Source organism: Myotis daubentonii, chromosome 16 (assembly GCF_963259705.1).
Source record: "Myotis daubentonii chromosome 16, mMyoDau2.1, whole genome shotgun sequence".
NCBI lineage: Eukaryota > Metazoa > Chordata > Mammalia > Chiroptera > Vespertilionidae > Myotis > Myotis daubentonii.
The window spans coordinates 34,050,363-34,077,845 of NC_081855.1; the positions used below are offsets into that span (position 1 = coordinate 34,050,363).

At 42.4% G+C, this 27,483-nt stretch overlaps 1 protein-coding gene across 9 annotated transcripts; it reads right to left on the reverse strand.

Annotated features, from left to right (window-relative positions):
- DUSP14 (dual specificity phosphatase 14) lies at positions 1–26,920 on the reverse strand. Of its 9 annotated transcripts, none has more exons than XM_059669690.1 (4): positions 26,436–26,920; positions 10,562–10,711; positions 4,468–4,551; positions 3,123–3,259 (listed from the first exon to the last, which is right to left on the reverse strand). In XM_059669690.1, the coding sequence occupies exons 1-4, from the start codon at positions 26,668–26,670 to the stop codon at positions 3,243–3,245; spliced, it is 486 nt and encodes a 161-aa protein (XP_059525673.1). In that variant the 5' UTR covers positions 26,671–26,920; the 3' UTR covers positions 3,123–3,242. The 9 variants fall into 9 exon arrangements, with proteins under 9 accessions (XP_059525665.1, XP_059525668.1, XP_059525671.1 ...); XM_059669691.1 differs by having other exon boundaries at positions 3,131–3,196; XM_059669682.1 differs by lacking the exon at positions 10,562–10,711 and having other exon boundaries at positions 1–3,196; positions 26,436–26,588.
- Between the last annotated feature and the right edge of the window lie 563 nt (positions 26,921–27,483).

Consider the following 27,483-nt stretch of genomic DNA (forward strand, 5'->3'; position numbering starts at 1 on the left):
CAGTGGCCTATATCAGTAACATGTTTTAAAGTATGCTAACTAGATTGGTTCCCATTCCCAGGTATATTCCAGAATGCCTCAGATAAAATTCTATGTATAACTACTACTGACTTTACTAAGTATGGTAGGTTTAGTCACTCCATGGGAAATGCTGGAGGAAAATACAGCAAAACACCAACAAAAAGCCTTTGCTATGAAAAGTATTCATTACTTTCATATCTGTTTAATAGTAGAAATGTTTATTATTAGATACCACCAGGATTTGGGGAGTGTGGAATACCATTGTGTTGATTTATGCATTTATTGAAATGACTCAACATTGCATTCAGCTTCACCTCAGCTCGTTAGCCAAGAGCCCAGTGTCCCTGGAAACAGTAACCAAGGTTACTTATTTCCATACTGTGTATTGTGCCGACAGCTTCACCCCACTGCTTGAGAGGTGAAATAAGCTTTTTTATTGTATTTTGCCTTTAAAAATTTTATGGCAAAGTGTAATTTTTGTCTCGATATGCTTAAGGTAGAAGTGGGTACATTAGGATATTATCCATTCTTTATTTTTCCCATGGCACTCTACATAGGTTGAGTATTTTAAATTGAGTACTTTGTGTACATATACGTACTTTTTGTTGTTTAAAGATGCCTTCTACTTGCCTTTTAATGACTCATGTTCTTAAGCTTTGAAAATTATAGGGTCTTGATGTTAGACATTTGAACTGTTTGCCCTGCACTGGGGATCACTACAAAAATTCCCCTAACATCTTGTAGGTTATACACTTTATTAGCTGGTCCTAAGAAACTCTGACATTTAGATTAGAAAGGTGTTAAACTTGCCTAGGGCTAAGAATGCTCTTAGTTATCACAGTGGTGGTGTTTGCCAGGATTTCTGCAGGAAATTTTCCTTAGTTACCAAGAACACATCACTAAATATTTTCTTACTATAGTATGATTATTTTGGACCTTTATCTAGAGACTACTAGACTTAGTTTGCCTTCATACTAAAGTAGCCATGGCCTCCATAGCCATAGTATTGTTTTGTTGTTCTTTTGATTGATTTTGATTATGTGCTGATGTAGCATTTATGGTTCCTCTGATTTCCCATAGAGAAACTATTAGCTTTTTTTGAATATTTCTATTTATTTAGACAATGATGTATGTGATTGTTAGAGTGGGCAAGTGATATGAAACAAGAAAAGGTAGAATTTAAATGGAAACCCCAGAACAGGTAAAATTTGGAAGATAACCATTTATATAAATATGCAGCCACTGGCATTATATTCATGGCTTCTTACCAAAATAGACCAAAACTCTAGGAAATTATTCCACAGATAAGCTAGCTACAGCCTATCTAGCAAATCAGTAAAAAAGAGCAGTGACAAGTGGCTCCCCTGTCTAAAAATAAGACAACCTGGTAATGCCCAGTGGCTTCCCAGGAACATGGAATAATTACTACTTAACCTACAACTCTCTGATGAGTTGTCAGATTTATTAGGGCCAGTTCAGGAAGCTGTTGTTATTTGCTTAACACTTGTATTAAGTTTTGGTTTAGGGCATTTGTTAATAGTCAAGCAAAGGCACACCTTTTGTGAAAAACCAAATTGTTTGATGGAGAATTCACTGCTTTGGTGCACTTAAAGTTACCAAGAGACAACTAAAAATTGCCTTTTGTCAGAGTGTACACTTAGCTATGCTATTTTTTAGTTCCAGCACTGTAAATGATATCTGCCAGGATGTGAAATGTTGACATGATTCAGCTGGATGTCTATTTTCAGTAATGTTCATTATTGTCACAGAAGCCATATGATAACAATTATTGGAGAGCATCTTTCTTCCATTCAACACACACACACCCTAAAATTGTTCTTGGTAAATATTCTAATATGTTAAGCAGACAGGTTTATTAAAAATAATATAGTCTGGGACACATTGATTCCAAGAGGGTGTTTGCAGAGTTTGTTATAATTACTTAACAGCTAAATAATAAAGGTGTTTTCTTTTTACCTTACAAAGTTACTAAATAATAAAGAGGGAAGGAAAGAGGAGGGCTAAGGAGGGCTAATCCAGTAGAGACTGAAGCCGGTATCAATCTTCCCTAAACACTTGTGTGGTCAGTCGCCTTAGGCAAAGCTTGTCTCTAGAGGATTAGCTAAACGGACTCAAAGTGATTTTTGCACTGAGCTTCTCTTGCACCTGTCATGATGCCAAAAGGCATGGGATTCAAGATAGAGCAGAACCAGTTTATTAAACTGTTCAAATTATTAAAAATGATTAAAAGCTAGTTAAAGGTTTTCATAAACACTATTCCAAAATGTTATTTTTAAAAATGTTATTAGCAATGTATGCATTCCCCTTATGTTCCTCCTCTCCTCCCTACCTCTTAAAATAAACTTGAACACTTCAGGGAGAACCAAAAAATCAACCATTTGAAAAGAAAGGTGAAGAAGGGAGTAGACACTGTGTAGCAGATGCTGGTACTGCTTGAGGGGCTGCTGATGCAGGCTTTGGTGGCATTAAATCCCCCAGTAAGGCATCAGGTGTCGGGACTCTTTCTCATAAACGTCTGGAACTATGCCATAAGGTGTCTGTACCATTTTAACTGTCGACTTCCCAAAAAGCTGGCGCTCGTAGTCTATCAGCTGCCTCCAGAAGCCTACATTGGGCCTGATCACAGGCCTCCGGGCTTTCACCCAGTTGTACGCCTCCAGCAGGCACACACTGTGGAATTTCATCAGGTAAGCAATGCAGAGAGTGGCTGAGCGGCTCACCCCTGCTGCACAGTGCACCAAAGTGGCCCCATGCTTCCTGCTCACACTATGGATCTTGTCAGCCACGGTGTCAAAGTATAGTCCAATGGGGGCATGAGGCATGTCAGCCAGAGGCACTTTAACATATTCAAATTGGGGCCAGTTGAAATTGGGTATCTCAATCGTAGCATTAACAATGCAGGTGATGCCACGAGCCTGGAGGAGATGCCGGTTGGAGGCCACACTGCCTCTGCCCAGGAAGAGAGAGGAGGTGATTTGAGCGATGCCTCCTATGTCCCCCTCAGCAATCATCCGAGGGGCCATGAGAGTCCGTGGTAGTGTGCTGTGACCTCTGGAGCTCATGAAGACACTGACAGTCACACTTGCATCATTGGAAGCAAGACCAGAGCGTTTTGTTTTCCTCCACCAGGGAATCCGAAATTATAGTCTCCTTCCTGCAAAATACAGGTACTTGTCAGTATTTTATATGCTATTGATTCATCACAGCCTTCTGCATACTTGTGGAATGAGAAGGTAAAAGGATTAGAAATGGTTGTTTTCTCTAATAGAGTATGTTCTTTCGAGGATGCAAATCATCTATGGATTATCAGTTAGAAAAAGTAGCCTAAGATACCAATATGTAAAATTTATGTAAAACTCAGCACTCTGGCGATTGTTTTTTAAAAAGGGCATTAAATGGAAATATCCTATTTTAGGAAACTGAAAGACAGAAACATCCCCAGCTGATTCCTGAACCAGTAATCTTGCAGGGTCTTGCTTTTATTGAAGAGAGTTTCTTGGTAATTAGGAAGAAATCAGAAATTCTGACCCCTCCTATAGCCATGTTCTTTCAGATACTGTTGCCTACCTTCATGTCTAATTCTAGACATAGAGATCTTATGATACCACATTAGGTAATATATTCAATGAACTGCCTTTGTGGACTAAAAAGATACTGAATTGGATCAGTTACAGAAAATCCAAGACATATGGTCACTTTAGCCCTTTACTATTTAAAAACAGTTCCTCCTTTCATATTTATGGCATCTGAATACTTTGCAATTTGTGCTATGGTATTTCTATGGAAATAATCCCAGGTAATTTGAAAACCATGGTCTAAAAAATCATTTGTCTAAGCTAATAAGCATTTTAGCTGACCTGAGCCCCTGGGTTTGGTTAAATAGCTTCACCTTCCTCAGCCAAGTCTAAGCTAAAAGGTGAATCTCACTGGCTTCAGATGTGTTGGATTAAAATGAATTTAGTATTTAAAGATATATGTATATATATACTCATTAGCACAGTGTTTACTTACTATAAGACATTCAGTATTACATAAGTTCTATATATTAGTAACAATAGAAAACGACACTCTTGGTTTCCTGGAATTTTAGACATCAATTCCTCTCATTTCATTCCTCTCATTTCAAATGCACGTTGCTTTAGCAGGGGTCCTCAAACTACAGCCCACTGGGTGTTTTTGCCGCCGCTGCGTGCATAGGAATTTGTTCATAGTTTATTTTTTAAACTATAGTCCGGCCCTCCACCGGTCTGAGGGACAGTGAACTGGCCCCCTGTTTAAAAAGTTTGAGGACCCCTGCTTTACAGTCTGTGTCCACTGGGAAGGGTGCTGACCTCCCCCCAGGGTATTGTAGAGATGCCTGGAGTTATTTCAGTTGGACAAGAATATCCCTCGTTCTATAGACAGAGGTAGTGCTGGGCTACTCACTTGGGAGGGGTCTGGTTACTCGGAATCCTGGGTCTGGATCTGGCAAGTTATGAGAGAGCTGATCACAGTGGATATAAATTAGATCTGCAGAAACACAAGGAGGCAAGCATGTGGCCAATCAGAAAGTTTAAAAGAATTCCCCCTAGCCTTGGCCGGTTTGGCTCAGTGGATAGAGCATCGGCCTTCGGACTGAAGGGTCCCGGGTTCGATTCCGGTCAAGGACATGTACCTTGGTTGCAGGCATATCCCCAGTAGGGAGTGTGCAGGAGGCAGCTGATCGATGTTTCTAACTCTCTATCCCTCTCCCTTCCTCTAAGAAAATCAATAAAATATATTCCAAAAAAAAGAAAAGAATTCCCCCTGGAATTCCATGTTGGCCCTTCTTATTTATTCATTTATGTGACTAATGAGTACCTGTCCCTCTGCCTTTCCCCAAGTAATGATCACACTTAAATTTTTACAGTTCTTGAGTCATAACTGGTGTACAACTTGATCAGTAAGTGTACAATTTGGTGAGCTTTAACATATGCATACACTCGAGACAACATGACCTGGAAATATATCCATCACCCCCCAAAATTTCCTCATGCTCCTTTATAATACATCCCTCCCTCATCTTCTAGCCCATTCCCTAGCAACCAGTGATCTTTTCTGTCACTACAATTTGCATTTTCTACATTTTTATACAATGAAATCATAGAACATAGGGTAGTGTTCTTGGGGGAATAGGGGAATTCTGATTTTCACTAAGTGTACTTTTTTTTTTAAATCATCACCGAGGACAGGCTTTCATTGATTTTAGAGAGAGTAACATTGATTGGCTGCCTCCTGCACAAGCCCTGACAGGGAATCGAACCCAGGACCTTTTCACTATATGGGACAACGCTCCAACCATCTAAGCCACACTGCCCATGTTGTTGGATATATCAACAGTCCTTTCCTTGGTATAGGCAGATATACCATGGTTTGTTCACCTACTAAAGGAAACTGAGTTGATTTTAGGCCATTAAAGCTGATACATTTCCCAGGTGATGCTGCTGCAGCCGGTTTAGGTTCACTGCGGAGGTGGGTGCTGTGGTGTGCCACCCAGATTGCCCCTTCAGGACTGAGGCACTCAGAGTGTTGATGCTGAGAGATGACAAGTCCCTCCCCAGAAACTGCCCTTGTCTGAAGGGAGCTACCTCACCCCAGGTTACACCCCTCTTTGGGGGCCCACATCTGATACAGGGGTACATGGAGATAGGTGCAGTTGTATTATGAGGGAGAATAAGGAAGTAGTCACATAGATTCTCGGGGTGGGTGTTAGATGGAAACGTGCGGAACTTTTACATTATTGGAACATCCTGTCCTGTAGCAGAGCACAGTGTCGCCACTTCCAAGTCTTTCCCTGGCAGAATCCTGATAGTTTAAAAAAGCAAAGTCACTGTATAATAAACACAAAATCAGGCTCTCATGCTGGTGATAACTCCCTGCTCAATGTGTAAAATCTGGAAGATGCTAATCAAATTTCCAATCAGGTTATGTAGTGACTGTCTAAGAGGGACTCAGTCTCCCAAATAATCATTCTGTTTGTGAGGCCACTTGCCTCCCTGAGGCAGGGGTCCCGGGCTCCCTGGCCTTTTCAGCAGAAAAGTCTTCATCAGGGGCCAAGGATAAGTAATGGGTGGGTCAGAAGCCTAGTATTCTGTTAACCCTCGTTGGTTGGGCAGTGGTAGGGTACTGGGTGCTACAGGGGAAAGAAAACAGATTGTGAGTTCTCAGGGAAGAAGCCAAGTGAGACAGACATGACTGCTGCTGCTAGTCAGTCTCATGCCAACAAATCTGCTTAAAATGCCAAAGCTGGGTCCAAGGTTCCGAAAAACGACGTCTGCCAGAGGGCACAGACACCACAGTTGCTCCTCCAACAAACACTCCTGACCCCTTTTACAGATCAGAAAATAACGAGGTTCAGAAAGGATGAGATGGTTTCAATTTGGGGCACATAAGTGACTGAACCAGGAAGAGATCCAAGGTGTCCAGGCTCCTAGCTCAATCCTACACACACACTGCTTCTCTGTGTGACCGAGGGGAGGGGGGTTCCATTCTCATCACCTGCCTTACAGCACTCTGACATTACCAACCAGTGCCTTCAAAGCATGAAAGAGGTCTTGGATCTGCCTACAAAGAACATATTTAAATGCTACTTACAGAAAAGACAGCCTAGCCCTAACCGGCTTGGCTCAGTGGATAGAACGCTGGCCTGCAGACTGAAAGGTCCCAGGTTTGATTCCGGTCAAGGGCATATATCTTGGTTGCGGGCACCTCCCCAGTAGGAGGTGTGCAGGAGGCAGCTGATCGATGTCTCTCTCTCATCGACGTTTCTAACTCTCTATCCCTCTCCCTTCCTCTCTGTAAAAAAATCAATAAAATATATTTTAAAAAAAGAAAAGACAGCCTATAGCAGCTGAGCTGTTCCATTTTCTTATTGCCCATAATAGAAAAATATTGCCACAAACTGGTACACCATTCAGGACACAAAGCCCTCCTGATAGCAGAGGGACCTCAGCAAGAAGTCCCAGGTAGGCACAAGAAGTGTTGCTCAGTTCTAGGGCTGGCAGATTCTGATCATAAAGAATAAAAGAAAATATGGGTATTACATCACAGCTGTGTAAAAATCAACTTAGTGAATGTGTACTGGGAGACAGAAAAAGAATATTAGGAGAGTAAAGTTTGACCCACATTTGAAGGGTCAAAGATTGCAAGGTGCTCTGAATGAACATGCCACTCCCACTGCAGCACACTAGTCTCTGGGTTGAGGATGGCCAGAGAGAGAGCCAAGGAATCCACATCGCTGTCCATGGTGTTCAACTCAGCCCTTCCAAGTTGCTCTGACAGCTGCATTTCTTCAGGGAAAAATGCCCTTTTTGGCTAGGGGAAAAGGGTGGGTTGGGATGAAAGAAAAAAAGGAACTGTCCTAAACCAAACCCAGAGAAGGTATTTCCTTTACAAGTTATAAGCAATTTGTCTCATCAGAGATGATTGCGGGTCTCTGAATAATAAGCATCAAAGTGCTAAACAAAATGAATTAGTATTTGCCCACTGGGCCTGAAATCTCAAACTATTAACTACTCCCTGCAATGGAGAGCTCCTGGGATGTGGGCACCAGCCTCATGTTAACACTGGCGTCCACACCTAGAATAGACTTGGAATCGCTGCCAGGAGTCACAGTCTATTTGGAGCATCCATCCCAGTACCACAGAGGCTACTTCTCCTTTAAAAAAAAAAAAAAATCTTGACAACCACTAGAACCTGCAGTTAAAAATGTGAAATTCTATCCACTGAAATTTTGCCTCATGTTGAATAAGCAGAAAACAGCTACAACGGAGCTAGAGAAGATTGTGTAAAATGACCTGATTAAAATAGTTTTAGCTTTTGGAATTTCAGAGGGTCCCAGTATACTAGTATGCTGGAGGCCTACAATGTTATTTTATAATTGAAAACCTATGTAATTGCATTTTCTCTCTTTTTTAATAGTTTGATTTTTAGAAAAGAGGAAGGGAGAGAGAACAGCAACCAGCTACCTCCTGCACACCCCCTGCCAGGGAACAAGCCCTCGAACACAAACACGAATCAAACCAACAACCTCCTGGGGCACAGGACAATGCTCAACCAAGCCACACTAGCCAGGACGACATTTTCTCCATAAGAGTAAATGTTTAGTTCTTTAAAAAACTTAAAAGTCACCCTTTTAAAAATAGAAGCGTTTTAGCTCACATTGCCATAAGTAAATACTAGTTCCCTCATTAATTTTCATTGTGTTCTATTGGGGGGAAAAATATACTCACTCTTACAAACAAAAAACAAAGTGTGGCAATCTTTCACCAAGGAAAATAATACAACAACATTTGAGTTTTATTTTTAAAGTGAAATAAAATTATTCATAAATTGTTCTCAGTCATCTAGAAAACTTGACTAATATACTTGAACATCTTACACATTTGGAGGCGGGGTTGATTTTGCGTCTCCTACCACATAAATTAACTGATATGATGGTGTCATGGGATGAGGATAAATACACATAAAGTTCAAGTCTGAGAGTCTGCATTTTGGTTTGGCCACAGATATTCCCCAGTGTGACACACAGCTTTAAAATAACTGCTTATATAGTCATAACGTGGCTGCACATCTCAGTGTGCTCATGTGGATCACCAGCCCATTAACTGAATCTATCAGACACTAGCCAGTTGCTGGATAGAGAACACATCATGGCCCAAAGGAGGATGTGGGCAGCCCACTTGATGACAGGAAAAAAACATGCCAATAGAGCAGGGGTGGGGAACCTTTTTCTGCCAAGGGCCATTTGGGTATTTATAACATCATTTGCAGGCCATACAAAATTATCAACGTAAACATCAGCCCGCTATACCAAACTCCCATAACGCCTTGGCAGGGCCAGACCAAATAATTTGGCAGGCCAGACGTTCCCCACCTCTGCTAAGAGCAACATAGATGCAAAGACCTTAACAAGTTTAGTTCCACATGATAAATTCATAGATTCCCATGCTGAAAATAGAATGAGAGAATAAAGAGAAGAAACTATAAAAGGCGAAGGTATATATTTGTTTGGGTATAATGGGGTAATCTGTTCATATCTGGAACCGAATTTTTTAAATTTCATCCTCATCCACCTGGGTATTTAACTTGTCACTCACAATCATATTTACTGAGTTCATGACGTGTGTTCAACACTGTTTTAAGTGTTGTTGGGGACTGTGGAAGAATGTATTTGCTAAAGACCACCAGGTATCTCCCATCCCACATGACACTCTTACAATTTGACCAACTCAACCAAAAAAGTACAATAGAAATGTCACTATGAAGACTATTCTACCTGTTCTCCTGGGACTTGCTCTTGAAACTAAGCTGCCGTACTATAAGGAAGCCCAAAGAAACTCAATAAAGTTACCACATGGATAGGTCATATGTGGGTATTCTAGCCAAGAGCCCAGCTGAGATCCCAACTGATAGCCAGGATCAACTATTAAATACAGGGTGTGACAAAAATAGGTTTACAAGTGTGAGTACATGAAACACAGTTTATTCTTGTACTAGAGGCCCTGTGCATGGATTTGTGCATTGGTGGGGGGGGGGTCCCTCGGCCTGGCCTGAAGGGATTGGGCTGAAACCAGCAGTCTGACATCCCCCAAGGGGTCCCAGAGTGCAAGAAGGCACTCTGCAAAGTTGCTGTCACTCAGCAGCTCCTGTGTTGAGCATCTGCCCCCTGGTGGTCAGTGCACATCATAACGACTGGCCAGTTGGCCGGTCACTTAGGCTTTTACATATATATATGTGTATGTGTGTGTGTGTGCATGTATATATATATAGAAGTGCGCACGCGCACACACACACACACACACACTCTAGAGGCCTGGTGCACAAATTCGTGCACCAGTGGAGTCCCTCGACCTGGCCTGTGGGATCGGGCCAAAACCGGCTCTCTGACATCCCCTGAGGGGTCCCGGATTGTAAGAGAGTGCAGGCCAGACCAAGGGACCCCATCAGGGCCAAAAGGGACACAGAAGGTTGGCCAGCTGAGGGACCACGGGAGGACTCCAGGGCATATCCAGTCCATCTTGCTCCATCCAGATCAGCCGGACCCCAGCAGCAAGCTAGTTACTGGTTGGAGCGTCTGCCCCTGGTGTTCAGTGCACATCATAGCAAGCAGTTAGGCCGCCTTAGCATATCATTAGCATATTGTGCTTTGATTGGTTGAACAGCTGAGCGGCCAACCGGACACTTAGCATAGTAGGCTTTTATTTATTTTTAAGATATATACTTTTTAAAAATACATATTTTATTTTTTTTACAGAGAGAGTAAGGGAGAGAGATAGAGTTAGAAACATCGATGAGAGAGAAACATCAATCAGCTGCCTCCTGCACACCCCCTACTGGGGATGTGCCTGCAACCAAGATACATGCCCTTGACTGGAATCGAACCTGGGACCTTTCAGTCCACAGGCTGATGCTCTATCCACTGAGCCAAACTGGTTAGGCTCATTAGGATTTTATTATATAAGATATAGATTATTTTCCATATGAACAACTGTAAACCTACTTTTGCCCCACCCTGTATGTAAATAAAGACACTTTGGTGATTCTAGGTTCCAGCAATCAAGCCACCTCCAGGTCTTAAATCTCCCACCAAGGGCCCCAGATATTGTGGAGTAAAGAAAAGTTATCCCCACTATGGTAAGTCCATAGGAATCTGTGAGTGAAAAGAAAAAAGAAAATGGTTGTTTTTACACTTTTTTTTTTTTTACACCACTTTTTTGGAACAGTGTGCTGTGCAGCAGTAGTAACTAGAACAGAGTATAAAGATAACATAAGCCATAACCCTGTGCTAGGATTTTATCATTAAAGCAATGACACAAGATACTCATATAAAACAGTTGAATAACAGTAAGAGATGGACTAACATAAGGGAATCAAATAATGCAAACAGTGAGTGCCATCGATTGCAGAGAAGGCAAGGTCAAAGTAAAAGTTGATGGTGTTGAAAAACTAAGTTGCTCGTTAACCTGGGGAGGTGTCTATTTTTTTTTATTGAATTTACTGGGGTGACACTGGTTAATAAATTTACATAGGTTTCAAGTGTAGAACTTTGATACATCTGTATATTGTATTGTGTTTGCCACCCAAAGTCAAGTCTCTTTCAGTCACTGTTTATCCCTTTACCCTATTCTACCTCCCCTGACTCCCCTTTCCCTCTGGTAATCACCATTTGTTGTCTGTGTCTACGAGTTGTTGTTTTTGCTTAATCCCAAAATTCACCTTTGTTCAGCCCCCAACCCCCTTTCCTCTGACAGCTGTAAGTCTGTTTTCTGTATCTATGAGTCTGTTTCTACTTTATTTTGTTCATTAGATTCCATATATGAGTGAAATTATATGGTATCTGTTTTCTCTGACTGACTTATTTCACTTAGCATAATACTCTCCAGGTCCATCCACGCTGTCGCAAAAAGTAAGATTTCTTTCTTTTATACAGACGAGAAGTAATCCATTGTGTACATGTACCACAGCTTTTTTATCCACTCATCTACTGATGGGCACTTGGGCTGCTTCCAAATCTTGGCTATTGTAAATAACGCTGCAGTGAACATAGGAATGCATATATTCTTTTGAATTATTTCGAGTATCTTCAGATATATCCCCAGAGTGGAATCACTGGATCATTAGGCAGTTTCATTAATTTTCTGAGGAAACTCCATACTGTTTTACACTTTGGCTGCACCAATCTACATTCCCATCAACAGTACAAAAGGGTTCCCTTTTCTCCACACCCTCACCAACACTTATTGTTTGTTGATTTATTGATGATAGCCTTGACAGGTGTGAGGTGATATCTCACTGTGGTTTTAATTTGCATTTTCTAATTATTAGTGACATTGAGTATCTTTTCATATGTTTATTGGCCATCTGTGTGTCCTCTTTGGAGAAGTATCTATTCAGGTGCTTTGCCCATTTTTTTAATTGGACTGTTTATTTGGTGTTGAATTGTATAAGTTCATAAATTTTGGACATTAATGCCTTATCAGATATATTGGTAAATATATTCTCCCATTCAGTGGCTGTCTCTTCATTTTTTTTAATGTTTTCTTTGCTGTGCAAACTTTTTAGTAGTCCCATTTATTTACTTTATCCTTTGTTTGCCTTGCCTGTGGAGATCAGAAAAAAAACTGCTACGAGAAATGTCCGAGATTTTACTGCCCATGTTTTCTTCTAGGATTTTTATGGTTTCAAGTCTTATATTTAAGTCTTTAATCCACTTTTAGTTTATTCTTGTGTATGGTGTAAGATGGTCAAGTTTCATTTTTTGCGCAGCATCTGTCCAATTTTCCCAACACCATTTATTGAATAGACTGTCTTTACTTGGGGATGTAACCTAGCCTATATAATAAAAGGGTAACATGCAAATTGACCCTAATGGCAGAATGACCAGAACAACTAATGGACCAGTCACTATGAGGCGCACTGACCATCTCTTGGTCCCTTTCCCCGGCCGGCAGGCTCCGATCACCTGATGGCCACCTGTGGCGGGGGCGAGGCCAGTGAGCAGGAGGGAACAGCTGACCTCTTTGTCCCTTCCCCCGGCCACAGGCACCAAATACCCAATAGCGAACAGGGAATCGGGGGTGGGTGGCTGCGGGGGGAAGGACCAGCTGCGGGCAGCTGAGGAAGATGGCCCTGATTGCAGGCCAGGCCATACCCGCACACAAATTTCATGCGCCGGGCTTCTAGTAAGATTATAATTATGTTATCATAGTTTTTCACCAATCCATTTAAAACATGCTGCCATTCTTGTCTTTCAAGAGCCTCTTTATTTTTAGATTCCAGATGGAGAACACAAGCCCTCTTCTACTACTCTTACTACTAAAAAGTGTGAGCCAATACCCAGCAGCATCAACCTGAAGGTTGGTAGAAATGCAGACTCTCAGGCCCCATCTCAGACCTGTGGAATTGCTGAAGCAAACTCAAGTACCTATTTGTTTAAAACACATGAGTGTGCTCAAACTCTCATGAATCAGCATCATTCTGCTGTCATGGTTCCCAAATGAGGAATCGGAGGTAAATGGAGGATAACAGGCTTTCCCAGACTCTACATAGAAAATGAGTAACCCCACTGGGACCAGAACCCCTTTCCATGAGTTGTCTGTTGATTAATCATATAGTCTGACGATAACAGATCAAGTGACCTAAGACTACCAAAATGTACATTTCACTGGGGAAGGAAATAAAATCTGCAAAGAGAAAGAATTTAAGGAACATAAGGTCAGTCTAGTTGTGCTTCATCTAAAATCTGAACATTAATTCTACAATCACATTTAAACTTGTTTAGTGATTACTAGAAACCAGTTTGTGCCACAGCCTATATAAATGATACTTTAAAATCGTCAAGGAGCAAGTGGTAAAAATTCAATAGAATCATAGGTTGTTGGTTAAGTGAACTTTCATCTATATAGGTCAGAACACCTAGACACAGAGTACTTAAAAAAAAAAAAAAGTCAGCAATTATACCCAAGTAGATTTAAGTGTGCCTCAAAATTGCTGAAGTCACTACTGCCCTCTGAGAAGCAGGACCATGAAATCTCAGAAAATGCAGATCTTTTCATAAGATCTCTGTCCTTCAAAGCTCATTACTGTAAGTAAGGCAAAAAAGAATTTATAAATTAAAATAAAGTTCGTAAGAACAAAAAGTTCAATAGGGAAACGACCCCATTTGATCATCTTATGCTTTAATGCCTCATTGTATTAATTAAAATCCTTAAAACTCAAGCAGTGAGTCTCAACTTTCTCCTTACAAGAACTTCTTTATCATACCTCAAGCCCAATTTAACTTTTTGACCACTTTATACCAAATTAGCTTCATTTTTAAAGCATCACTATTTTCCCATTTTTCTTTATTAGTCAAAGGCACCTATAATTGTCCACCAGAGTTCCTGAGCAGAATAAGATAACCAGATCTCTTGCATTAGTTGGATGGAAGGAACCTGATGAAGCTACATACCCTTTCCATGCTGAGGAACAGCAGACCTATCGCATTTTGAGGGCAACTGGGTATGTCTGAGCCCCACTACAGCAAAAGGAAGAATCAAGTTTTTGACTAAGTAAGAGTCAAAACACAGAGGGTTCCAAAGTTATTCCCTTGGCTTTAATTATCTCTTGAAACAGCTATCTTATGCAATAAGATAATATACAACCCTGGCTGAGTAGCTCAGTTGGTTAGAGCGTTGTCCCATACACCAAGGTTGCAGGTCCGATCCCTGGTCCGGGCACATAAAGGAATCAACCAATGAATGCATAGAAAAGTGGAACAAATTGATGTTTCTCTTTCTCTGTCTCTCCCTTCCTCCCTCGAAAATCAATAAATGAAAAAAAAAATTAAATAAAATATATATGGTTCTTTTTAGATTATACTACCAACTAGAGGCCTGGTGCACAAAATTTGTGCATGGGTGGGGTCCCTAGGCCTGGCCGGAGATCAGGGCCGATGAGGTTCCCTGCCTCCCCACCTCACCCCTTCCCTTGCTGCCTGTACACTGCCACCACGTGGTTCCCCGCCTCCCCCTCTCCTCCTTCCCTCACTGCCCGTGTCTGCTGCCACCCATCCCCGGTTCCCTGTCCCAACCCGGGCGATTGGGGCCTGCCTGTCCAGGTAGGGACAGGGGGAGGGACCCGGGAGGTTCGCCACCGCTCTGAGGAGGGAGCCGGCCCTCGGCCCCCCTGGGAAAGGGGCCACATCTACTGCCACCCACCCCCCGTTTCCCATCCCAGCCTGGGGGGCTCAGCCCGATCAGGCAATCAGGGACTGCGGGCTGGGGGCAGCTCCTGCTTTGAACATCTGCCCCCTGGTGGTCAGTGCGCATCATAGTGACCAGTCATTCCATCATAAAGGTCGCTTAGGCTTTTATATATATAGATTATTATTTATATACTCTAAGACAGCAGTTCTCAACCTGTGGGTCGCGACCCCTTTGGCGGTGGAAAGCTCCTTTCACAGGGGTCGCCTAAGACCATCCTGCATATCAGATATTTACATTACGATTCATAACAATAGCAACATTACAGTTATGAAGTAGCAACAAAAATAACTTTATGGTTGGGTCACAACATGAGGAACTGTATTTAAAGGGCAGAAGGTTGAGAACCACTGCTCTAAGAGAATGCAATAGCCTCTGAAACACTCTGCAAATAGCTGGTGGGCCATGTCTAGCTCATCATCTGTTTTTTGTATAGTCCATGAGCTAAGTAAATAGTTTATACATTTTTAAATGGTTAAAAAATAAAAGGAAGAACAGAACAGTTGGCCCTTGAATAACACAGGGGTTGGTGTGTCAACCTCCTATGCAGTTGAAAATCCATGTATAAACTGTATTTCATGGCACATAAAAATTGTATAAAATTCAAATTTAAGTTCAGGAATGAAGTTTTATTGGAACACAGCCACACTTCTTATGTATTAATTATGGCTGTTTTCATGATACAAAACTGAATTAAGTAATTGCAACAGAAATTTTATGGCCCACAAGCCTAAAATAGTTACTACCTGGCCCTTTACAGAAAAAGTTTCCCAATCCCTGGCTGAAATTATGATATAAAGCCATCATAGTATTGCAAATAAGTATTTTTCAAAGTGCAGTCCTAAGAACCCTTGCATGAGAATCACTTGAGCTGCTGGTTAGAATGCAGACTCCTAGGCTCTGCCCCAGACCTAATTAACCAGAATTTGGGGGTAGGGGTGGGGGTTGGGGAGGGTTAAAGGCCTGGGAATTTATATTTCTAGCAAGTACCTCTGTAAAATAATTTTTAAAAAAGATTAAGCTATTGTGGAAAAGATAAAATATTATCTATTGTAATTTCTAGAAGGATAAATGGAATGAGAAAAATCCATAAATGTAGATTTATTTTTCAAAATTATTTTCAAATAATACATTAGTTACTTAGGTTTAAGATATAATCCAGTATGAAACAAGTTCTATTTCATTTACATTTTGGAACATCTTGAGATGCAAATTTATACCAAGTAACTGAAGTTCTATAAAACTTTGAATACTTCTCCAATTTTTAACAAAAAAACATCATGTGAAGTTATATACAAACTTTAACCCTGAAAGGGTTCTCTGTTCCCCAAACACAGAACATGTGTGACAGTGCAAATTAAAGGCTATTAGAGATTTCTATGTCCTTTTTTTTTTTAATATATTTTATTGATTTTTTTACAGAGAGGAAGGGAGAGAGATAGAGAGTTAGAAACATCGATGATGAGAGAAACATCGATCAGCTGCCTCCTGAACATCTACTGGGGATGTGCCCGCAACCCAGGTACATGCCCTCGACCGGAATCGAACCTGGGACCCTTCAGTCCGCAGGCCGACGCTCTATCCACTGAGCCAAACCGGTTTCGGCTCTATGTCCTTTTTACATTTGTCAAAAATACACCCGCTGCCCTGGTCGGTTTGGCTCAGTGGATGGAGAGTCGGCCTGCAGACTGGGGGGTCCCGGGTTCGATTCTGGCCAGGGGCACATGCCTGGGTTGTGGGTTCGGTCCCCAGTGGTGAGCGTGCAGGGGGCAGCCAATCAATGATTCTCTCTCATCATTGATGTTTCTATCTATCCCTCTCCCTTCTCTAAAATCAATAAAAATATTTTAAAAAACACACTGGCTAATTTAAAATAAACATAACAATCATGAGCCATTTAACGGGGATACATTCTGAGAAATGTATCATTATGTGATTTCATCATTTTGCAAACATCAGAGTGCGTTTACACAAACCTAGATGGTGTAGCCTACTACACACCTACGCTATATGGTATAGCCTATTGTTCCTAGGTTACACACCTATACAGCGTGTTACTGTACTGAATACTGTAGGCCAGTGGTCGCCAACCGGTGTTCCAAAAGGTTGGCAACCGCTGCTGTAGGCAATTATAATACAACTAAACATACCTAACATAGAACAAGTACAGTTAAAATATAGTATAAAAGATAAAATGGTGCACTTGTATAGGGCATTTACCATGAAAGTCTTCACTACCATAGACTTTATAAACACTACACACTTAGGCTACACCAAACTTAAAAATACTTTTCTTCAATAAGAAATTTTTAGCTTAGTATAATTTTTTTACTTTATAAAATTATTTTGTGACACTTAGCTTAAAACACAAACACATTGTACAGCTACATCAAAATATTTTTAAAATATATTTTATTGATTTTTTTACAGAAAAGAAGGGAGAGGAATAGAGACTTAGAAACACTGGTAAGAGAGAAATATCAATCAGCTGCCTCCTGTACACACCCTACTGGGGATGTGCCCGCAACCAAGGTAACATGCCCTTTGACTGGAATCGAACTTGGGACCCTTCCATCTGCAGGCCAATGCTCTATCCACTGAGCCAAACCCGTTAGGGCTAAAAATATTCTTCATATCCTTATTGTATAAGCTTTTTGCTATTTTAAATTTTATTTTATTTTTAAACTTCTTAGTTAAAAACTAACACACAAACATACACATTAGCCCACACAGGGTCAGGATCATCAATGTCACCATCTTCCACTTATTTCCACATCTCGTTCCACTAGAAAGTTTTCAGGAACAATGACACAAATGGAGCTGTCATCTCCATTGACAGGGGTCCTCAAACTACGGCCTGCGGGCCACATGCAAATACAAATATTGTATTTGTTCCCGTTGTTTTTTTACTTCAAAATAAGATATGTGCAGCCGAAACCGGTTTGGCTCAGTGTATAGAGCATCGGCCTGCGGACTCGGGGGTCCCAGGTTCAATTCCAGTCAAGGGCATGTACCTGGGTTGCGGGCACATCCCTGGTGGGAGGTGTGCAGGAGGCAGCTGATCGATGTTTCTCTCTCATCGATGTTTCTAACTCTCTATCTCTCTCCCTTCCTCTCTGTAAAAAATCAATAAAATATATTTTTTAAAAAAATGTGCAGTGTGCATAGGAATTTGTTCATAGTTTTTTTAAAAAACTATAGTCCGGCCCTCCAACGGTCTGAGGGACAGTGAACTGGCCCCGTTTAAAAAGTTTGAGGACCCCTGTCCTATGATAACGATGCCTTCTTCTGGAATACCTCCTAAAGGAGTGGTCGCCAACCTTTTGGGCCTCACGGACCACTGGTTGGCAACCGCTGTCCTAAAGGACTTTAGGCTCTTCCTCAGGAGGTGTCACTCTTTTCAGTAATATGTCCATGATGGTTTGATCATATATTTGCTGGTGAGTAAATAATGTCATGAACATTCCTCTCTATTAATGAAAACCTTTTGGTGTTGGGAGTCCATGTTTTCAAACTTTAAGGAGCTTATTAAAGTCTGAAAAAGCTTTGGTTAAACCCTTCACTGTGAATTTTCTTGGAGGTTCTTCCTTTTCTCCTGCTGAGGTTTTCTTCAGCTATGTGTTCCTGTTTCAGTTCCAACAACACCTCATTAGTCAATTCTCAGGAATCACCTCTAGGATCCTCATCCACACCCACGTTAAAATTGTCTGTCATTTCAACCACAACCTTGTTGATTTTTACAACCTCCACATCATTGGCAAATCCTCTGAAGTTATGGACGAACAAACCTCTTGAGTGTCTTCTTTCAGGTGCCATTCATATACTCCTTTGGTGACATCACCCCAAGCCCAAGCAAGGTTCTTTTTTAATTTTTAATTGATTGATTTAGAGAGAGAAAGCAACATCAATTTGTTGTCTCACTTATTTATGCATTCACTGGTTGATTCTTGTATGTGCTCTGACCGGGGAGCAAACCCACAACCTTGGCATATCAGGACAACTCTCTAACCCAGCAATTGTCAACCGGTGGTCCTAACCAACTGAGCAACCCAGCAAAGGCCCAAGCAAGGTTCTTGATGCAGTCATAGATACTGTAATCCTTCCAGAATTGCATCAGTTTCTCCTCAGTTGCAGCAATAGCCTGGTCTTCCTCACATAGGCCTTAAAAGCTGCTATAACTCTTTGTTCCATTGGCTGAAACACCACTTTGGTATTGGGATAAAAATCACCAATAAAAGGATGTCAACAATGAGAGAACATTATGAACAGTTAGCAAAATCTTAAAAGGTATTGTTATTCTCAAAGAGTACCTCGCCATTTCACTGGCATAGCAATTCAGGAGAGCATCTTGGAAGAGGAGCTGAGTCACGCCAGACTTCTTATTGCTCCTGTCTGTATACTGACAGTGTCTGCTTATTGACATGCTTGAAGGCCCTGAGGGTCTCACTGTGCTAGATCACAAAGCATTTCAATTTGTAGCCTAAAACAGTCCCCAAGGCAGGACTGTTACTTGTACTTAAAAGCCTTGAAGCCTGACCATCTTATGGATGAGTCTTTCAAGTATCAGTTTCCAGAATAAGGAGGTTTCATCCATGTTGAATATTTGCTATGGCAATTAATTTTCTTCTACAATCAACTTATCTAGTTTTCACAAATTCTAAAGCTGCCTTCATATCAGCATGCATGCACTTCACCATTCACTTTAATATTATGTAATGAATAATGATTCTTGAATTGTTTAAGCCACCCAGAGCTAGCAGTAAATTCAACATTGTAGTTGAGACAAGCTTTTACTTTCAGTATTAAAAAGAAAATCTTTGTTTTGGCCCTGATCATAATGGTGCTGAAAGAGATGTGCTTCTGTGTCTGATCTTCAGTCAGGTCATTAGACGTTTCTCTATGTCTGATAGGGGCTCTTGTTGGAATACTGGTTAGTCTCGTTACCTTCAATGAAGCAGATCCTTTAACAGCTTCCATCATTTTCTTTAAGATGGTAGTATGTATAGTGGAATGGGACATGCCTGACTGTGAGTATAACCATCAATGATTTTCCACCTTTGTAGTTCTTAATCACTTTTAATTTTGTTTCTAGATTAGTCACTTGATATGACCTCGTACTGGCAACATTAGCAGTGGCTTTTGCTAATGATGAACAAAACAACATGAGATTAGGGACCATGATGAACAAAACAACATGAAATTAAATCAAGCACAAGAGAAAATAATGCAATTAAGGGCATGATAAACATGAAATGTATGAGGCTATTCCCAGCATAACAGGACACACTTGTATAGCAAACTTTTTAAAATTTAGCTTTATTGTTGAAAGTAATAAAATGTCCCATTTTTCCCCCACTGACCCCCTCCACCCTAGCAAACATTTTAAAATATATATATTTAAACATTTTAAAATATATATATTTCTATTGATTTTATAGAGAGGGATAGAAAAATCAATGAGGGAGGAAGATCATCGATTAGCTGCCTCCTGCACACCCCTCCACGAGGGACTGGGGCCCTCTTGGCTCCTGGGTTGATGCTCAACCTCTGAGCTGGGTGCTATCCTATATAGTCCTATATAATAAAAGGGTAATATGCAAATTGGCCCTAAGAATGACCGGTCACTATGATGCGCACTGACCACCAAGGGGCAGACGTTCAATGCAGGAGCTGCCCCCTGGTGGTCAGTGCACTCCCACAGGGGGAGCTCTGCATAGCCAGAAGCTGGCTCATGGCTGGCTAGCGCAGTGGTGGTGGCCGGAGCCTCTCCCGCCTCCACAGCAGCACTAAGGGTGTCCGACTAACAGTTTGGGCCTGCTCCCTCCATTAGTCAGACATCCCTTAAGGCAGTGGTTCTCAACCTTCTTAATGCCGCGACCCTTTAATACAGTTCTTCATGTTCTAGTGACCCCCAATTTCACTGTTACAAATTGAACATAAATAAAGCATAGTGATTAATCACAAAAACAATATGCATTTATATATGTGTTTTCTGATGGTCTTAGGCGACCCCTGTGAATGGGTCATTTGACCCCCAAAGGGGTCGCGACCCACAGGTTGAGAACCACTGCCTTAAGGGCTCCTGGGGCTCCAGAGGGGTGTCTGACTGCCAGCTTAGGTCCAATCCCCCCCGGGGAGCAGGACTAAGCCATCAGTTGGACATCCCCCGAGCAGTCCTGGACTGTGAGAGGGCACAGGCCGGGCTGAGGGACTCCCCTGAGTGCACAAATTTTGGTGCACAGGGCCTCTAGTACTTTTATGTGACTGGCAGCACAGTTTTGTTTACACCAGCATCACTATCAACACATTAGGATGGCTATGGTGTCACTAGGGGATAGGAAACTCATGGGGCCACTATCATAGAGTAAGTATGAGGTCTCTATGCCACATAAATATTTACTAGTCAACAGAGCCACATGCTCTTGCTTAACAGTCTTTTTGTGTGTATCTACAAACTTAAAGAGCAAAGAAATCAAAAAGACTAACAGAATCACATCAAAGCATACAAACAGGATTTCTCTCCGCATTGCTCAGATTAAGAGGTTCTAACACTTTTTATCCTCCCTTGGGTGTTTTTTCTTAAACTTATACGTAAGTAGTTGTTTTTTTGTCTGTTTTAAGTATAATGATTTTAAAGAATCTGGAAAAGATCTTTAATATGTGTTTTTAAAGAAATGATCTATGTAAGGACTGAAAATAAAACAATTTAGCCATTTTCCAAGATGCCTTACAGAGGAAATGAAATAAAGAGAAATTTTAAAATCTTACATTCTTTGGGCTACTGTTCTTCCATCACCCCTCCAGCTAAGAAGAAGGATCTCCCTGAGGGTATTTTCTAAACCTATAGAATTGTGGAACATTCTGCTGTAGACTGTTAGCAGATACTAGGCACAGTAGATACTCAACAAATACCTGAATTTAATAATTTAATAACAATCCTAACATAACCTCTCCACATCTCCCTATCCTCTCTCTCACTCGCCCCCCACCCCTCAGACACACCATCTTTAAATCTAGCTAGCATCACCAAACACAGCCAATCAAAGTTAACCTGGCAACTGTCTAGTCAAAAAGCAGGAATTTTCTATATCAAAAGAGGTAGTCCTAAACTGCCTCTTCCGTCGCATACAAAGGAAGATATGGAGAAAAGTACACTTTTAAAGATTGTAAAAGAGTCATTTATTCCAGTGGCAAAGAAGCCATGGTTCCTTTGGAAATGCCAAGAAAGGACAAACCATGGTCTGTGCTTGGTGCTTCTTGGGGGACGTGCACATGTACACAAGCATGTGAATACCTGTCCTCCAGGGGTACTTTAACAGCACTGGCCTGAGATCCTACACACGTCACACTAAAGCCAGCAATGCTGGCTTGCACATTCAGGGCTGGACACAGGCAAGCATTCAACAGCGCAAGTCAAGCCATCTGGTAGCCCAAGAGGTAGGATTCACCAAAAATCTATAAAAGACTTTTAGATACTAGCCACTTTTATTTTTACTTCATGTGGCATATTTAAATATCCCTATAACTATATATGTTGTTGTTGTTTTTAAGATCAAAAGAAGGGTTCTATTGGGTATTTGTCATTTAAGAGTGGAAAAACCATCTCTGACCTTTGGGTGGTATGTTAGTCCAATCCATACAATAAACATAAGTATTTGTAAATAAAATGGTACATGAAGGGCCAGGGATCAGTCCACATAGGTGACATGTATTCCTTTGAGAAATACCCAAACATATTGTGGTTAAAGAACAAATACAGTGGATTATAAATTCCAGGCTGACACCACTGGAGGAATGTAAATTGGTACAACCACTTTGGAAAATAGGCATCAGCTGGTAAAGCTGGAGATACACACACCTATGACCAGCACCGTTCATAACTGCCCCAGACCAGAAACCATTCAGATGTCCATCAGCAGTGGATGATGGATAAATAACCTGCAGTATGTTCAGACAAAAATGAATATAGGCACATATAACAACATGGATGAGCCTGAAAAATATATAGCACTGCAAAAACTTAAACAAAATTATGTGTATATGTATATATACACGGTGTCCAAAAAAATGTATACATATTTTAACAGCTGATAGGTCAATTGTGAAAATGAAATGTATTTTAATAAACACTACCTTTATAATTATTCAAAGTGTATATATATATTTTGGGGGGGGACACCCTATATATGTATATATACACATACATATATATTAAATAATTACAATCATAGGTATTAACATGGATAAATTTTTAAAATATATAATACTACAAGAATTTAAACAAAAAAAATGTGTCTGTGTGTAGATATACAAACACACACAATATTGATAAAAGAATTTAAAAGAATTCCTACTTTGAGCCCATTTGCACAAGATTTAAAAAAAAAAAACAGGCAAAATGAAACTGTGCTATTTAGAGATTTATACTTAGGGGATAACACTGTAGAAGAGAAAAGAAGTGATTTTTCACACAATTGAGAGTAGTTACTGGCTTATTACCTCTGGGGTGAGGGAGTCATGAGGAAAGACTGGGATTGAGGGTACTTCTTGACCTGCAAGATGGTTACTATTGTGTTTCCTTTAAAATAATTGTTATACATTTATGTTTAATAGCCTCTGCTGTGTGTTACAATTCAGTTTTATAAAAGGTTAAATAACTATAATGTTCATTTCCAGGAATTCAGAACCATTACAATTCTGGCTAATCTGGGGAAAGAACACTTCCTCTCTGAATGTTACTATCAGCCTGTCAGCACAATACCTTTTAGCATGGCAAATGTCCTCAATAAATACTAACATTTAAAACCCATAAACTCTTTATGGGAATTTTGTTTTAACTCTCTCATCTCCTGAAATTATGGATTTAAACTGTGCCTACATTAACACTTCCCTTTTTTTGTGTTCACCCCAGTGAAGCTGTCATAAATAACTAAAGCTACCACCTTAAGTGTTGTTTGCTCTGTAAGTTTATACCCAGGTGCTGTTGCTTTAGCAACTCTCTCTGCTTTCCACTCCCTTTTATGCCTCCTCATAAGCAAAGAAAAGATGAATACACTAGTAGTCCTAGACTTACTTTTTCCTGAAGGGAAAGTTTCATCTGCAATTGAGAGTAACATCTAGGATCTTAATGATTTACTTGCTTTGAAGTTGGTTAAAAGAGGGTCATTTGCCAGTTGTCCAAAGAAATACTGCCATTCTATCAGGTTAATAAAACTTTACAGCCAGCTGTAATTAATATACATGCTACCTGTTCTAGACAGAACTCAAATCTCTATGAACAGGACCAGTTAATTTTATAATAATTCATTTCAATTAAAAAATCACATTGTCCAAAGACATTCATGAAAATGCTTATTAGAAAAGTCTAAAAGGATATAAACCGATAAACAGCAGCTGTTTTTGGACAAGATGCTCAAAAGAAACTTTTAACCTTATCTGTAAAGTTTTAATTTTTTTACATAAAGGATGATTAAGCCCTGCCCAGTTTGGCTCAGTGGATAGAGTGACAGCCTGAGGACAGAAGGGTCCCGGGTTTGATTCCGGTTAAGGGCACATGCCTGGGTTGTGGGCTCCATGCCTAGTAGGGGGCATGCAGGAGGCTGCCGATAAATGATTCTCATCATTGAGGTTTCTCTCTCCCTCTCCCTTCCTCTCTGAAATCAATAAAAATATATTTTAAAATAAAATAAAAACAAAAGTTAAAAAATTTAAATTTAAAAAAAGAACGATTAATGTAGTTCTTGTATTTAGAAAAAGTGTTAATCCACTTTGCCTTGAAAGAAAATCCCAATTACAGAAGAATCCACCAAACCCAGACACCTTCCTAAAGACCACCATTTAAAAATGCTAGTTTTTATGCTAAAATTTTAAAGGATTTCCTGGAGCTATACACCTGGCCAGTTTTTATGATATAAATAAATATACACATTTATGCTAGTCCATTAAAAGATGCTATAGAAGTCATACTTGCATTCAGCCAATATGAGAGATTTCAGATGAGAACGCGGCATGAACAAATTCAACACTGACGTTCAAAAGAGCTGGGATGAAGGAAACTGTCTCCCCTTTTATGGGGGAAAGCCAAAAATATCAAGCAACTACCTCTCCTCCCCCAAGCGTCAGAAGATGAGTCAGAGCTGGAGGCAGGAATAGCGCCCATGTGTCAGGCCGCCAGCTGCAGGGCTCATTCCTACCTCCACCCGGCAACCCTCTCCCTCTCCCAGGCTGGGGTCCCTGCCCCAGGCTGTCCCCGCGGTGAGTTCTCAGGTGTCCCGGAAGACAGGCGGTTATTCACGCTGGTGGGTGCCTCATTCCCTGCGTTTCTAAAGGGAACTCAAGAATGGGAGCCTTTATGAGCCCACAACAAGTAACAGTCACCAAATGCAGCTTGTCGGTGGAGCCTGCTGACACACACAACTTTGCAAAGGATACAGCACCTTTGTTCCCCTCATTTTAAGGAGCAGGAAACACGCAGAGCAGCTTTGTCTTGTCCTGTGTCACTTCACTTGGTGACAGCTGAGTCCCTAGAGCATGGAGTTGCTGAAGGCTGGCCCCCGCCTCTCTGATTTTCAATTGAGCTGTCCAATCTCAGGGACGATGTTCTGAGTGGCCTTACAGACTAGGGGTTCCAGGAAACTCTGAGTTAAATCTCTTGGCCCATATTCCTTTAAGGTTCGTAAAGAATAGGGACTTGGTTCTTTTCCTCCGTTTTTACCTCTGTAAAACGGGATGCTCATGCTCTCTACCTACCCGCTTATAAAATTACCATGAACAGCTGCTAGTTAATACATGCTAAATGCCCTGAGGTCCTGCAGGATAAAAAGTACAAGGAGGTTTTTTTTTGGGGGGGTGGGGTGGGGGTGTGTGTGAACTAAATCCCAGCAGAACTGCATTTGTAAGTCACTTCCCTTGCCTCTCGGATACCCTGTTACCATAACACTGGCTGGTACCATTGGCAACATCCACCTAAATAAAATATAGTCATACAATCCACTTAAGACGTGCAACTGCCCGCACACACAAACAACTCAACTTCGCTCTGGAGCAAGGACACTTAGAAGAAATAAAACACGCTAGCACCGCGCACACCAATTTACCACCGCGACGAAAAACGCTCAAGTTGAATACCTGGCATTGCTCAAAGTCCAGCTGCTCCTACCCGTGCACCAGAAACCTTCGGCAGCTGCAAAACGCCGCCGTCGGCTCCCGCGGCTCGGAGCGGGCGCACGCCGACCGCGGGGTGAGGGGTGGCGAGGCCGTGGCGAGGCCGCTGAGCAGAGGGGTCAGGAGGGGAGCGGACAAGGATGCTAGCGAAAGGGCCCGAGGGTCAGTATCCGGGGCCAGGGTGTCCGCCGAGGAGGGGAGCGGCCGGGGCGGCGCACAGAGAACCAGGGAGGCGGGGGCCGCATGCTGAGGAGGGGGCGCCGCGGAGGGCGCGGGGCCTCTCCTCTCCCGCCGCCCAGAGGATGCGAGAGCCACTGGGAGCAGGTGGGGGCGCCGGTACAAAGTTTCCAGAGACGAGGGTCGCGGGGGACCCGGGAACCTGGCCACCCGAACCAGCCAACGTCCCAGAGCCGCATCGGCGCCAAGTCCCGCCCGTCCGCCCCCCGCCCGGGCCCGCGAGCGGCGTACCGGTTCCGACGGGTTCGCGGCGGACGCTCCGTCCTCCTGCGCGGCTCTCCGCTTCTGCGGGCTGTCCGCCGCGCGCACCCCTCCTTCTCCCCTCCGCCAGCGCCCGGCCGGGCCATGCGCATGCTCCCTGCGCCCCACCGCCCTCTCCTGAGGCGGGGACTCCGGGCTGTGGGCGGGGCCTCGGCGGGGGACGCCTGGAGCCGCGGGCGTTGCGCATGCGCACTGTGCCCTGCATCACGGAGCCGCTCGGCGGAGGCGAGTCCCCGGCTCCCCCGACGCCCGCTTCCCCGCCCCCCGCAGACTCCACTTAGGGGTCCCCTGTTGTGTCCTCATCCGCCTCTCTCCCGTTCCCACTTGAGCGTTTGCAAGCCGAGTTTAGGGCACGGGTGCAGGGTGATGTACTGGTACTTTCTGGATGTGAGAGAGTTAAAGGCAAGAAAACAATTATAAGAGGGTGAAGACTGCAGTTCGTGACTAATCGCCAACTCTCACCCCACCCCCACCCCACCCTCTATCCGCCCGGAGAGCCCGGGAGTCGGGGCTGAAGAGTGAAGGGAAAATCTCGTAGCAACTGTTGGGTGACTTCTGCTTGGGCAGGTGTGGGCGGTTTCCAGTAACTGCGGGGGCTGTATTGTCCGAGACACAAAAGTAGCCATAGATGCGGCGATCCTTTGCCTGCCCCGTGGTCGCCAACCCACCACCGGGAACACGGGTGATATCTGAGTCTCCAAACCCCCATCCACACTAAGCCCGTGCCTCCGAGGTGGGGTGTAGGGTCTACGGAGCCCAGGCTGAATATGCAGATTCGTTGAGGGCTTATTTGCTCTCTCTGAGGGTCTTCCTTTCTTTTCTTTTTACTAGTAGGTTGGCCCATCTGTAACATGAGTAGATGCAAAACAGACTTTTTCCAGCACAACCCTGCCCTGGCAGGTGAGGGGAGTAGAGACGACTTCCTCGGGGCTCCGTGAGTCAGACACCTGAGTCCTGACTCCACGCCCCGCCCTTTGCGCAGCAGATACAGCTCCTCGTCGCGGTAAAGCTTTGGCGT

Bases quoted from the DNA above. Each gene is read 5' to 3' on its own strand.
- DUSP14 (XM_059669684.1), bottom strand. From the start codon at position 3,104: ATGAGCTCCAGAGGTCACAGCACACTACCACGGACTCTCATGGCCCCT.